Source organism: Mirounga angustirostris, unplaced genomic scaffold (assembly GCF_029215605.1).
Source record: "Mirounga angustirostris isolate CCGP_5_RB_7025 unplaced genomic scaffold, mMirAng1.0.hap1 SCAF_10, whole genome shotgun sequence".
Taxonomy (NCBI): domain Eukaryota; kingdom Metazoa; phylum Chordata; class Mammalia; order Carnivora; family Phocidae; genus Mirounga; species Mirounga angustirostris.
In genome coordinates this window covers 79,595,682-79,610,290 of record NW_026991718.1, presented here as the reverse complement: position 1 = coordinate 79,610,290, position 14,609 = coordinate 79,595,682, and the positions used below count along the sequence as shown (strand labels likewise).

The following is a 14,609-nucleotide window of genomic DNA, read 5'->3' as shown; positions in this document are numbered from 1 at the left end:
AGCACGGAAAGCGCGGGCCGAGCATTTTTAAAAAATTGGAAAATAATTGCTTTTAATTTTTAATGCTATTTTTTGGTTATCTCTTAAAATGTTCCTTGTTGTGTTAAAGGCTACGTTATTCCAAACACACCTGGGTTTTCCGTCGTGCATTCTGTTGCCCCAAAAGACAAATAAATGCCCTCGGTTGGGCAACCTGCAGCTGTGTGAACAAGATGTCCTTTTCCTTCGCTCCTCCTCCTCTCAGAGTGAGGGGCGGGGAGACAAGTCCTGCGGTCCCGAGCTGCCTCCCAGGACCGGCGGAGGAAAGCGAAGAGTCGAGGCGCTCCCCGCAAGCGCAGCGGAGAGAGGAGGGGGGAACCTGGCAGCAGGGATGGGACTTCCTCCCTCCACTCCGGAACTGTGCGCTGGAGCGGCTGGGACTCGGAAACCCAGGCGGCGGCGCCGCGGGAACTGGAGGATTGGGGGCGGTCGGTGGGCGGAGCCGGGGCGGGCCCGTGGGCGGAGCCGGGGCGGGGGCGGAGCCTGCGCGGCTGCGCGGGCTGCGAGCGGCTTGCTGCGCCGGCCGCGCTCCCCGGACTCTCGGAGCGCAGGACGCCGGCCGGCTGCGGTCCCCGCCGCAGCCGCTTCCTCCCGAGCGGGCTCGGCCCGGCGCGGCAAGCGGCCGGGGCGATGTGAGCCGGGGCCCGCGGGCGCGGTCGGACCGCTGCGATGTGGCTCAAGCCCGAGGAGGTGCTGCTGAAGAACGCCCTGAAGCTCTGGGTGACTCAGAAGAGCAGCTGCTACTTCATCCTGCAGCGGCGCCGCGGGCACGGCGAGGGGGGCGGCCGCCTCACGGGTAAGGGGCGCGCCGGGGCGGGCGGGCGCAGCGGGCCGGGCCCCGGACCTCGCTCCCCGCCGGGCCCGCGGCCCCCAGCCCGGGGTGCATCGCAGGTGGCGATTTCGTGGGAGACGCCGGGCCGGGACGGCCCTGCCTCGGGCTTGTTTTCCTTTCTTCTGCATTTCTCTTGCAAGCACCCGTCGAGGTTGTGGCAAAAGGGACTTGCAGGCTCGTGCGTTTTTGCGGGCGAGGCAGGTGCCTTCGCTGCCTGGCCCGGTGACCGCATGGAGGCCAGACTTGGCTCAGGAATCGAAGGAGAAACGCCGACTGGAGCGCGAGCCGAGGGGGCAAGGGCCGCCCCGGGAGGAGCGCAGGCCGCGGGGCCAGGTGACAGCGGGGTGCGCCCCGCCCAGCCCTGACTCGGCCATCTGGAAGCGCCCGAGGCTCCAGGTGGTGTCTCGGCTGGGGACACACGGCCGGCCCACGGCCCGGCGCTGCTCGGGAGACCCTGGCAAGCCGGGACTGTCGAGTCTGTGGGCAGGGCGGGCCAGGGACCATCTGCGCACCCGGAGGAGGAACTGAGGCAGTGCGAATCCCAAGCTTATGATCTTAGTAGCAAAACTGAGCAGGTCAGTTACCCCCTCCCCCACTTGTTTCTTCCAAGCAATGATAGGAGGAAAAAACTCAGGCTTGTAAAATTTGTGAAAAACAAAGCATTTTTTCTAAAAGTTACTCTCCAGAGCTCTGTGAACATCAAGCATTTGGAAAAATTGAGGCCAGCTGGCATAGCTGGGCCACCTGTTTAAATGGGTCAATGGAAGAACAGTTTATTAGCCTTTTTCATTTGTGTCTAGGGAATCTATATGAAATTTCTAAATTTTGGAATCTGAAATAAAAGAGACCTTAGATCTTTTTCCCCATTACATCCCCCCTTATGCTAGGAATGAGTATGAGACCAAGGCTGGAGAGAGAGGTCAAGAGACTGAGCTTGGGTCCCCAGGGTCACTGTTGGTGACTCCACTGTTTGCTTATTCTGGGGGAAGGTCCTCCTGGAGTCAAGTCTCTAATGGGGAGATGTGATCAATAGACCCTGAAACAGCAGAACTAACTGCAAGGGGAATTACCTTCCTGTACTTGAGACTCGGAAGGTGAGAAAGCTGGCAGTTGGATGCCCCAAGAGGGTGGGCTTCGCTGAGTCTCAAGGAGTGGGTATGACTTGGTGGCATTCTGGATGGAAGGGTGGTAGGGTGGTTGAGGAATCTGGATGAAAGGGGGTAGTGGGGTGACTTACGGTGGTGAGTAGTGGGAACAGGTTGGGCAGCAGGTGGGCCTGCTCTGGGAGCTGCTTTAAGCTCTGAGGGAGGGAGTTACTGTAGGAGGCAGGAGGCCATAGAGGCCTTGGTAGGTCCCTGAGAAGCACAGTGGCACTTCATGCCAGAGCTCTTGGGCAGTCGAGGTTGGTGGTGCCCTGTGAGGCCCACCAAAGGCAAAGAGGCCAGAGGAGCGGTTTGTCCTCCCAGTCCTTTAAGGGCAGTGTATCTTAATTTTTGGTATGTTAAGCATAGTACCTGGCCTGTAAATGGTCTCCTTTAGTAGAGGGTGAGGACAGGGTTTGAACATATGGAACATCTGCCCAGCAAGTGTTTTTATCACTTAATTCACTGCTCGCTGACACTGTGGAGTGTTCTTGTGGCTGCCTTGGGAAAAACTTCAGGGTATTCGACTTCTAGCAAGGGAGACAGGTCCAGACAAGCCGGGCAAAGCCTCAGATACGATGCCTGATAGAGAATGAGGTCAACCTCCCTTCCGGAGAGCCTGGCTTTATTGTCCAGAGTCTATCTGCGATAAACTCAAAATGTTGCAGCCCCCCTCCTTGTTGCATTCCAAAGTCAAGGAGGTCACATGTCATCATACCTGTGGCATTGGCCTTTCTTGGTGTATACTTTGGTTTGGGCTTACAGTGAGTTTGCACAGTTTTCTTGTTAAAGGCAATATGATCGACCAGAAAAAAAAATACCCCACAAAAAGATGACACTTTGCTTTATTTCTTGGGGACTCAGAACCTCCTGTTGATTGTGAAAGTGTGACCTCTCCTTGGCTGCTGGATTCTTTACCTTCAGGTTTTTAGCTGGGAAGCAACTAACCAGAGCCGCGCTGATTGAGCAACCCAGAGTTACCACATCCACCAATGGGCTGGTCTTAACCCAACCACTTATGAATGTTGTAAAGTCAAGACTGTGACACAGAGGGCAGCTTCATGTTGGTGGCGGTTTTCAGAATATGTAGAATTCTAATTTAGCAATTTATTTTAAAGGTTTAAAACTTAAGACTGAGTTTATGAAAATAATGAGGGCTAACATGCATATTCTGACTGGTTCTAGGCATTTCTTTGGAGAGAAGCAAGTAGAAATGGTTAAGAGGGGTTGGAAATAAAATGTAAGGGAGTGGTAATGAAGGGTCTTTTTTTTTTATTGTGTTGCTGAATTTATTATTTGTAGGAGCTTAAACATATGAGATCTCCATTGGCGTTTAATCTGACACGTTTAAAAATTGCCCACCCTCAGAAATAAAAGGTTTTGTTTCATTGAGGATTATAATTAATCTTCCTGTTAATACACACACACACACACACACACACACCCCTATATACATTCCGTATATCCATCTCCAGTTTTATTTTCTCCATAGCTCTTTCTCACTTTCTAATATACAATATACTTATTCATTTTGTTGATTGTTTCCCCATGCTGAATTGTCTGTTCTGAGGGTGGGCATTTTACCTATGATGGTGCCTAGCACAGAGTATATGCTCATTAAACGTTTGTAGGATGGGGCGCCTGGGTGGCTCAGTTGATTAAGCAACTGCCTTCGGCTCAGGTCATGATCCTGGAGTCCCTGGATCGAATCCCGCATCGGGCTCCCTGCTCAGCAGGGAGTCTGCTTTTCCCTCTGACCCTAACCCCTCTCATGTGCTCTCTCTCATTCTCTATCTTAAATAAATAAATAAAATCTTAAAAAAAACAAAAACAAAAAACGTTTGTAGGATGAATATGTGGATGAATATATGCGTGAATGATGGATTCTACTTTTCACTTAAAAGCTGGGTGGGAGTGGAGGTCCAGCTTTTCTGACTGAGGCTGAGCTGATCACATGGGACAGGAACATCCCCTCTCTCTTCTGGGCTTCCTGTTTACCTGTCAGTCTGATCACTGTGGAAAGCTGGAGGGAGTGGGTGGGAAACAAAGACCTCTTCTTTCTGTCTTTTTTTGTAGCACCCTTCTTTCACAGGGAAGGATCATGGCCTCAGCTTTTCACGTGGCCTGTTACCACCCCCTAGGACCTGTCTCGGGAAGGAAATCCTGGGCTTGGGGACAGTAGTAGGAGGCAGGGACCTTTTCCTCCAGTTAGAACATGGTGTGGCTGAATATAGCATCATAAAATGTTTCCAGAGCTCCTGGGACAGAAGTGATTTTGCTGCTCTGGAAGGGGGGAAGTCAAGGTATACAAGTATTCACTGGGATACAATCTCCAGCCCTTGGCAGTATTTTTTATTATTAACTTTTTTATTTAAATGTAGTTGACACACAATGTTACATTAGTTTCAGTGTATAGGAATATTTCTTAAGTTCAGTGAGCTCTGAGAGAACTGAGTGGGAGAAGTTAGCATTTGGGAGGTGCAGACAGAACACACCATTGCGGTCTTCTCCCCCGGTGTTCCCTGAAGCACTTAAAATGAGCAGCACAAATGTAACTTTAAAGACCGAATGTCACTACCCAGATGGCCCCTCTGAAGGATTTTATTTTTCAGTGTTGTGTGTTCCTGTATAATCTTGCATTTCTTTTCCCAAAGAAGCTGGTGGTTTAAAAATTGTAATTTGAAGAAAATCTTGATGTTTTCTGCTTTTCAGAATGTTTCCCTTCAGCCCCTGTTCCTGTCATTGCATTATAATAGTTAGGGGCTAACAGTTTCCTCAATAGCTAGGGTCATCTGGAGGAAGCAGGGTGTAGTGGAAAATAGGGGCTTTGAGGCAAGATAAGTCTGTTACAAATCAGGGCAGAGAGACCTCCATTGAGCTAGTTTATTTCGTGTCTTTGAGCCTTAGTTGTAACAGCTTCAAGACAGGGACAATAATGAAGTTTACTTTAGAGGGTTACAAACTATTTTCCACTGTGGCTGTACCATTTTACATTTCCACCAGCAATGCATATGAGTTCCAATTCAAACAAGGCTTAGAATTAAAACTGTATGAGGGGCTTAGTTGCATTTGCCACCTCGTAGGTTTGGAAAAAAAAAAAAGGAAAGTAACAAAGAATTGACTAACGAAAGGGCTTCTTAGAATAAACGTGTTGTAAAGAAGTTTGCATTGTAGCGAAGGATATAGAAAATACTTATCTATTACCTCGGTATGTATGTATGTACTAAAGATTTTATTTGAGAGAGAGAGAGAGCATGCGAGAGCGAGTGAGTGGGAGGAGGCACAGAGGGAGAAGGAGAAGCAAACTCCCTGCAAAGCAGGGACTCAATCCCAGGACCCTGGAATCATGACTTAACTGACTGAGCCACTCAGGCACCCCTATTACTGCAGTATTTAGTAAGTGTAATTGGAAAGTTAAATATTTAAAAAGCAGGATTTGCTTACAGAGCTTCTTTGAAATCCTTTGTTAAATCCTAGTAAATAGGGGCGCCTGGGTGGCTCAGTTGGTTAAGCAACTGCCTTCGGCTCAGGTCATGATCCTGGAGTCCCGGGATCGAGTCCCGCATCAGGCTCCCTGCTCGGCAGGGAGTCTCCTTCTCCCTCTGATCCTCCCCCTCTCATGCTCTCTGTCTCCCATTCTCTCTCTCAGATAAATAAATAAAAAATCTTAAAAAAAAAAAAATCCTAGTAAATAAAGGGAACTTCGCCTTGGTGTTCTAGGCATTGAGTGTGAGTGACCATGCCCAGAGTTAATTGTCTACTGTCTTTGGAACACTGTCCTGAACGAAGTCTGGGGGATCTGAAATTGACACCAGGGATTCATGTGGGGTCACTAGCCTTGCTCAGAATGACTCTGTTGAAAGGTTGGAAACTGGTGAATCCCAGATGTTGCCTTTCTTGGCTGGACCATTCCGTATTGGTTGTAGTCTTGCTCAGGTAGCTGAATTTGTTGGTGTTTTTTTTTTGCCTGCCTGCATGCATTTATTTCTTTATTTATTTAAATTAGGCTCCACACCCAATGTGGGGCTTGAACTCACGACCCTGAGATGAAGAGTCACATGCTCTACCAACTGAGCCAGCCAGGTGCCCCTGAATTTGTTGGTGGATTTAATTTTCACCACCAACAAAACTCTTCCGTTTAACCAGGCAGTCTCTGCATTGTGTAGATCTCCCCGATATTGGCTAAAGAGTCTTACATGCCTTGGTCTTGTTTTCCAGAAGCACAATAAGGAAGAAACACAAATAAAGGAGGTACTTTGATTTTTAGGAGCATAAATTGGAAGATATCTTCCAATACAGATATATAGGTAAAATAACTGATACATTTTTAAGGGCTGATAAGCCATTAATAAAAGCTTTAGGGTTTCGAACAGTTGCATTTAATGAAAGCATAATAAGGGCACTGTAATTAGGTAATCGAACAAGGCAGGGGCTGTGTCCCTCAAGGAATAATGTGAGGTACAAATGTGTGGGTGGGGCACTGGCAGAGGCCAGCCATTTCAGCCTAATTGGAACCCTTTAGGAAGAGCTGAAAATGATGGAGAGGCTTGTAGCTTTTAAAGAATTCATTTATTAGCTGTGAAGGGATAGAATTTTATGATCTTGACTCTGTATTCTGGCAGCACTGGTTAGAGGAGGAATTTATTTTAAATGGAAGTAGTAAATCTGATCATATTTTCAGGACAGATTTTCCCCCTAATTTTAAAAACTTTAATCGTCTGTATTGAAATCAGCCCTGAGCAAATTTTAACAGCTGCTTGGGTGTTTCAGGAGCTATCCTGTACCACGTCTCAGGCTCTTTCTCCTTCGCTTTCTCCTTGTAAGCACAGACCCTCCAGCTTGTCAGGTACTTCCCAAGACCTCACCTTGCTGTCCCTTCGGCCTAGGGGTGCCCTCACCTCCCCCTCTGCCTGGCTAATTCTTTTCTCCCTCTCCCACCCTTCAGATCTCAGCCTGAGTCCACTGCCTGGGGATGGTGCACTGGACCCCTCCCTCCTCTGATCCAATCTTCTACCCCCCTCTGCTTTTCCTTTATAGCACTCACACTGTGCGATGATGTGGCCCTTTGTGGCTTTATCACTTTCTAGGGAACCAGACCATGAGCTTCAGGACGGAGTGGTGAGGTGGTCCCTCATGACTATGCCTCCAGCACTGGAACTGTTTCTGTTGCTAGAGCACTCAATAAAAACTTAGTGAATACATGGATGTCCAAGTAGAATTGATAGGGGTGAGCCTTTGAGGCTGAGAAATGTTTTGTATCATTCTGGAAATGGGAATTATGCAAAAAACTGGAATAAATAATACAGAGTGTTGTCATTGCTTTTTCTCACGCCTACACTGCGTGCCTGTAAGGACTAGCGGTAGTTCGTCAGCTGCACCAGCCCAGCTGTTAGAACTGCCCGTTGGTAACCTTTATGTAAATGATCCTGTACAGACCCAGAATGATTTCCCTAGTACATCACCAGCCAACTGACACAGCTCTACGAAGTTGAGTCATTAATATTCTTAAACATTTGGTGCGTCTGTCGTTCCACCAGATTTTATTTTTCTGCTTCCTGCTTTTCACCTTAAAAAAAGGAAGGAAAAATCAACAGGCAAATCAACAGCCCCAGAGAAACTCTCCTTAGGAAAGGGTACTGTCTTCTGTGCTTGGTTTTATTGTGAACAAGTAGTTCCTGATAGAGAAGGGAAATTAAAAAACAGTAAATAGGATTGCAGTTTGCCTGAAGCTTTAAAATAGGAAATCTTCTATGTGCATAGGAGGATGTAATGTAAATATAAAGTATAAGTAACACTTACCACCTGTTACTAAGAAATAGAATATTTAAGTGTTTAAGAGATCTCTTGTGTGTTTTTCTGATTACATTCCCCTCCCTAATCAATACATTGTTGAGTTTTGTGCGCTTTTATAACTTTATACAAAAGGAATACCTTATTTTTTTGAAGCTTGTTTTTCCATATCCCAGTTATGTTTATAGATTTATATATATATACATATATATATTTATGTTTCTCTAACATTGAACCATATTGATGTGTGTAGCCACATTCATTCATTTTTGCTGATGGGTAGTAATCCATTCATTCTCTTGTCAGTTGATATTTGGGTTTCTAGTTCTTTTTTTTAAATTACAAATAATGCTGTTATGAACATTCTTGTATAATGTTCATATGTGTGAAAGTTTCTCCAGAGAACATACCTGTAAGTGAACTTGTTGGGTATGTCAGCCAGAATGGGCTAGGTTATGCTGTGGTAACAAACACCCCAAACATCTCTGTGGACCCACATTAGTTTATTTCTCCCTCATGGTATATATCCATTGTGGGTCCCCAGGGTTCTCTTGTGTAGGCACTCAAATATGGGCTAATGGAGGCTCCATTCCTAATGTTTCCATGGTTACATGGTAAGGGGGGAAGCAGTTTGGTGAATCTCATGCTGGTTTTTAGAGCTTGCACCTGGAAGTGACACTTATCCCTTCTATTAACTTTATTTATTTATTTACTCACCATCCTGAGCTCAAGAGTCACATGCTCTATGGACTGAGCCAGCCAGGTGCTCCTGTCACTCTATATTGGCCGAAGCAAGTCACATGGCTCTGTAACCTCAAAGGCGTGGGGAAGTGCCTTTTTTTTTTAAATTTTCTTTATTTATTCATAAGAGAGAGAGATGGAGGCAGAGGGAGAGGGAGAAGCAGGCTCCCCATGGAGCAGGGAGCCCATGTGGGGCTTGATCCCAGGACCCCGGGATCACGACCTGAGCCGAAGGCAGACCCTCAACCAATTGAGCCACGCATGCACCCCGGGAAGTGTCTCTTTCTTAATTTAGGAGCTGTGTGTGTGTGAGTGTGTGTGTGGGTGGGTGTGTGTGTTTGTATACATGCACATGTGTCTATGTGTTCTGTATTCTTTTCGAAGTATTAAAAAATTTCTCTGTGACTGGACTTTTCATTTTCGTTTTTATTATCTTCTTGAAGAACCAACATTCTTAATTTTCATGCAGTGTACAATCTTTTCCCACAAGAGTTTATACTTTCTGTTACTTTTTTAAAAAGAAGTCCTTAAAAGCAAATCTCTAGGGTGACGATGAAGGGGAATCCTGAGATAACAGCTGAGACACTTCTCGGTCCAGATTGGAGTGGGGCAGAAGGCTACAGGAAAGCTCCGAGAAGAAAAATGGGTAGAGCACCTAACTTTCTTGCACATGCTGAAGGGAGGTCTGTATACTAGAGAGGAATTGTGAGTAAGTTGTTATTTTTATTTATTTCTCTTAGAGTGTTTGCGTGAGGTTGGGGGAGGGGCAGAGGGAGAGGTTAAGCAGGTTCCATGCTCAGTGTGGAGCCAGACTCTGGGCTCAATCTCACAACTCTGAGATCATGACCTTAGCTGAAATCAAGAGTGGGATGCTTAACTGACTGAGCCACCAGGCATCCCTTGGGTAAATTATTGATACATAAAAAGCTAAATCAGTCGAGAATTCTGGGGCAATTGTGAACTCCAGGGAAAATCAAAAGTTGTATAGGACAGGTTTCATAGTTTTACTGCAGAGCTCAGCTCTCAATAATGTTTACATAGTTATAATAATGTAAATATTGACTAGTGATCTAGCCAAGCCTAAGTGAGGTGTGAGTGCTAGGTGGTGGTGGTCAATGAAAAGGAACTAAACCTTCTACTTCTGAAAGCTGTCAGTGAGTGCCTCAACTAAAAATTCAAGAGATAGTAATACAGGCATATTCTTCAGAGATGCAAAGGTAAATGCAAAAAGAATCAGTTAAGAATTGGAGGTGGTTGCTTGTGGGGAGGTGGGAAGTGAGAGTAGGGAGGGGTGTGGGGGCTGTTGTGTTTCTCACCAAACCTTGTAGAATTATGTGTTTCTTTACATGCACATATAAATTGGATAAAATGTAGACTGAATCTAAAATTTGGGGGAGCTTGGCATTTTTTCTGGTTACCAGCTCTGTATGAGTAATGGGGATAAGGAGAGAGGCATTGAAGCATTGTTGCATTCTTGCCTCATGGACCATGATTACTCTTGGATTGCCCATGCCTCAGATATCTGTCCTCTCAGTAAACTATATTTAGCTTTCAAAATGTCTAGCATGTGTGGGGTGTGTCAATTTCACAGAGGCTTAGGAACTATTTTCAGAAATGCATCTAATCTAGTCAGGTACTTTGATTTGAAATTAAAAGATAGCTATTCTGGATTTTTTTTCCTCCAGAGAGGAAATCAGTTTAGAATTATAAGTTTTTAATCTCTGACCTAGCCTCAGAGATGTGGTTCTATGACTAACCCATTCCTTTATTGGGTCTCAGTTTCTTCACCTGCAAAACAATTACTAGTATCATTATTATTATAAGTTTTATAATAACAGTAGAAGATTTCATTCTTCAGACTGTCGTATTTTCTAGATATGTTTGTAAAATCCATTTAATTATTTGTATTTAGAGAAGAAGGAAAAGCCGAAAGAACATTTCATTCAACAGTGCCAGGCCCTGTATTCTCATGAAGCTTATCACCTAGAGAAATGGGGAAAGCTAGTAGTGGTGGTAGGGTGATAATTAAACCATGAAATACAGAATTATAAATGGTGGGAAGTGCACGGGAGGTGGGGGCAATGAGAGCGAATAACGGGAACTAATTTAGGGTGGGATGTCAGGGAGCATTTCTCTGAGCACCTGTGATCTCAGCTAAGACCCGCAGGGTATGTAGGATGGTGTTAGGTGGGTAAAACATGGAGGAAAGACGCTCTGAGCAGAGGAAACAGCCTGTGTAAGAGTTCTGTGGCCTCTGAGAAGCTGTCTGGGCAAGTTCAGTTTGATGTGCTTATGAGCTGTCTAGAAAGGCTTGTAGGGGGAGGAAAACACAGAGGGGACTGGGGAGTGGTCAGGAGAATGGGAGGAAATGAGCAGAGTGTATTTCCCAGAGGTCAAGAGAAAAGTATTCAAGAAGGAGGGAGGGAAGCAGGATGGACTCTGCAGTATGGTATGGAAAGGCTTGTGGGACATTGACACCCTCAGTGGGAGCAGTTTGGGTGCAGGTAGGTGGGATGTAGGAGTGGAAGGCTGGGGAGGAAATAAGCATGCATGTGGAGGCAGCTTTATCAAGGTGGGATTTGGTGGGTTTTTGGTTGTTATTGCAAACTTATTATTTGTCAGGAAATGGTAGAGGGTCTGTTGAAAGCTGCATCTGTAGGTGTGAACTTGGGGAGGGGCTGCTGGGCCTTGAAGTGGGCAACGGCTAGGATTCGAATAGGTCAGCAAAATAGGTAAGGCAGCTAGGTGAGCAGGACCTCAAGAGCAGATTCTCAAGGAAGTTTGGTTTGGAAATAAGGTTAAGTACTCAGTACTGGGGGAAAAAAATTACCTCCAAGAATCTGTAACTGACCACCAAAAGGATGAACTCACTTAAATGGATCCCAGGGATGTTGGCTTAGCACTGGACAGTGGTTGTGTCACCAGCCGAAAGAGATTCTTCGAGGAAACCATGGCAACTTAAAAATTGATTGTTACTCGCTTGGCATTTGGTGCTGCGTTGAGGTGCCTGCGTGTGGTGCCTTGAACCATCTTGTTTGGAGTTTTCACTATTAAATAGTCTTTTGTTTTCAATAATGATATCAGGATTCAAACAATGGAATTTATTTCTAGAAGGAAAATACAGATTAAATATTGTTTCAGTAAATTACAAAGATTGACCAGGAAGTTTGATATCCTGAATAATTGAGTCCATTCAACAGAGTTTTAAATAAATTCGTGGCCCAATGTTTGGGATATAGGGATGTTTTAATAAGGAAATGTTAGCATTCTTAAAATAGGATTGTCCTAGGGGCACCTGGGTGGCTCAGTGGTTAAGTGTCTGCCTCTTGGCTCAGGTCATGATCTCAGGGTCTTGTGATAGAGCCCTGGGTCAGGCTCTGAGTCTGCTTCTCCCTCTGTGGGCCCTCAACTCCCCCCCTCTCGCCCCCCCCCCCCCCCCCGCAACCCCATGCTTGTGCTCTCTCTCTCTCAAATAAATAAAATCTTTAAAAAATGGTACTGGCCTAGTGATGAAAGTTTGGAAGGAACCTCTGGATTTTTTCACTTGCGAAGCAGTTATTTGCATGACAAACACAATTTTAAAAAGAAGAAACAGCATAGTTCAACCTCAGGTAGAGATTTGGATATTACACCTACCCTGGGAGCATAGTGAGCTAAAGTAGGATTTTGAGTTTCTGTTATATCGCTATTATAATGAAAAATAAATGTAAAATGTAAGCAAGGCATTAAGATTCCTTTAGGAATGTATAGCTCACAATCTTCCATCTATCAAGGATTCAGTCACAGCAAGGATTTGGCTGGAGAGATTAGGTTTTAGTAAAGCCAAGAACTGAAGTAGCTTCTGGCCCCTTGAAGTCTTTCTGACCCCTTTTCCTCATCAGGGACAGAGGCAGCACAGCTTGGCTTGGGGCCCTTCCGGGCTCTGCCTTGGGGTATGGACGCTGGCCACAGCCTCAGCCCAGTTGACTTCTGCGGTGCTTCTGGGTGCCCCTGCTCCCTTTCCCTCTCTGTGAAGCCACTCAGCAGCCGTCTGTAGGTGACTGGAATGAAGTGGACTCATTTCCTATTTAAAAATAACCTCAGCAGCTGTGGGTTCAAGTCTGCCAGTCACGAGGATGATCTCCGTGCCACTGCTGGGACTCCCAGTTGTCATGCCTCTGGGGGTGACAGCAGGGTGAATGTTGGAGCTGGGGTTTTGGAGACCAGCCATATTCCTCCTTTTACAGATGGGGAGCCCTACTGATCGGAGGCAGTGATGCTCTTCCTCTGTTTTCACTTAAGATTGAGTTTCACCCTTTTCAGAAAGGTGAAGGGACTCCTGAAACAGGAGTTCCCATGGCTTCATCCCCCAGTCCAGCTTAGTTCCTCCAGACCTGCTCCCCCTCATCTTGTGCTGGGCTGGTGTCTGTTGAGACCCTGTTTTATTTTATTATTATTATTTTTAAAGCAATTCTTTTTTTTTTTAAGATTTTATTTATTTATTTGACAGAGAGAGTGAGAGAGGGAACACAAGCAGGGGGAGTGGGAGAGGGAGAAGCAGGCTTCCCGCAGAGTGGGGAGCCCGATGTGGGGCTCGATCCCAGGGCCCTGGGACCATGACCTGAGCCGAAGGCAGACGCTTAACCGACTGAGCCACCCAGGCACCCCTTTATTTTGTTTTTAAAAGGCATTAAGTAACAAATTTCTTATAGAACAGAAAATTTACTATTTTAACCATTTTTAAACAAGATTTACCTATTTTTTGAGAGAGGGCGCATGTGTGCATGCACGCACACGCACACGTGTGGGGGGATTGGGGGAGAGGGAGAGAGTGAATCTCAAGCAGACTCCCTGCTGAGGGCAGAGGCTAACGCTGGGTTCCATCTCACGACCCCAGTGAAATTAGGAGTCAGAAGCCCAACCAACTGAGCCACCCAGATGCACCCCATTTTAACCATTTTCTAAAAAAGATTTTATTCATTTATTTATTTGAGAGAGAGAGAGAGCATGAGAGTGCATGCATGTGAGTGCAGGGGGAGGGGCAGAGGAAGAGGGACAAGCAGACTCTCTGCTGAGTGCAGAGTCCAACACAGGGCTCCATCTTAGTACCCTGAAGTCATGACCTGAGCTGAAGGAAATCAAGAGTTGGATGCTTCACTCTTGAAGACTCAGCCACCCAGGTGCCCCCATTTTAACCATTTTTAAGTGTATAGTGAAGTGGCTGTAAGTACATTCACATTATTATATAACCAGCACCACCATCCACCTCCAGAACTTTTTCATCTTCCCAAACTGGAACTCTGTCTCACAACCTCCCCATTCTCCCCTCCTCCCAGCCCCTGGCCACCCCCATTCTACTTTCTGTCTCTATAAGTTTGACTACTCTAGGTCCCTCATATAAGTGGAATCATAAAGTATTTGTCTTTTTGTGCCTGGCTTATCTTAGCATAATGTCTTTGGGGTTCATCCATGTTGTAGCCTGTGTCAGAACTTCCTTCTGTTTTAAGGCTGAATAAAATTCCATTGCATGGGGGCGCCTGGGTGGCTCAGTCGTTAAGCGTCTGCCTTCAGCTCAGGTCATGATCCCAGGGTCCTGGGATCGAGCCCCGCATCGGGCTCCCTGCTCCATGGGAAGCCTGCTTCTCCCTCTCCCACTCCCCCTGCTTGTGTTCCCTCTTTCACTGTGTCTCTCTCTGTCAAATAAATAAAAAATCTAAAAAAAAAAAAAAAATTCCATTGCATGTATATACCATGTTGTGCCTGACCAGTCGTCTATTGATAGACACTGAATTGCTTCTACCTTTTGGCTATTGTGAATAATGCGGCTATGAACATAGGTGTGCAAGTATCTATTCAAGTCTCTGCCTTCAGTTCTTTTGGATATATACCTAGAAGTGGGATTGTGGGATTGTACAGGAATTCTATATTTAATTTTTGAGGAGACTCTTGATTTTTGCATCTGATTCTCAGTTTCTTCTGGCCTCTGTGGACTTGACTGAATGGCTAGGACTGTACTCAGTTTGCTGGGACTGTGGCTCTGGTCCTAGGTCCCCAGCTTCTTGAATACGCTGAGCCTAGCTCTTGAG

At 45.9% G+C, this 14,609-nt stretch overlaps 1 protein-coding gene across 6 annotated transcripts in view; it reads left to right on the top strand.

Annotated features, from left to right (window-relative positions):
* Positions 1-547: 547 nt before the first annotated feature.
* Positions 548-14,609, top strand: part of TBC1D8 (TBC1 domain family member 8) — a 99,254-nt gene continuing 85,192 nt past the window's right edge. For 3 of the 6 annotated variants that reach the window (XM_054509928.2, XM_045885193.3, XM_045885192.3), the window contains exon 1: positions 550-835. In XM_054509928.2, the coding sequence (XP_054365903.1) occupies positions 709-835 (127 nt within the window). In that variant the 5' untranslated portion in view covers positions 550-708. Of the gene's footprint in view, positions 836-14,609 lie in introns of all 6 variants that reach the window. The other 3 variants (XM_045885191.3, XM_045885190.3, XR_010405737.1) reach the window with 2 other exon arrangements.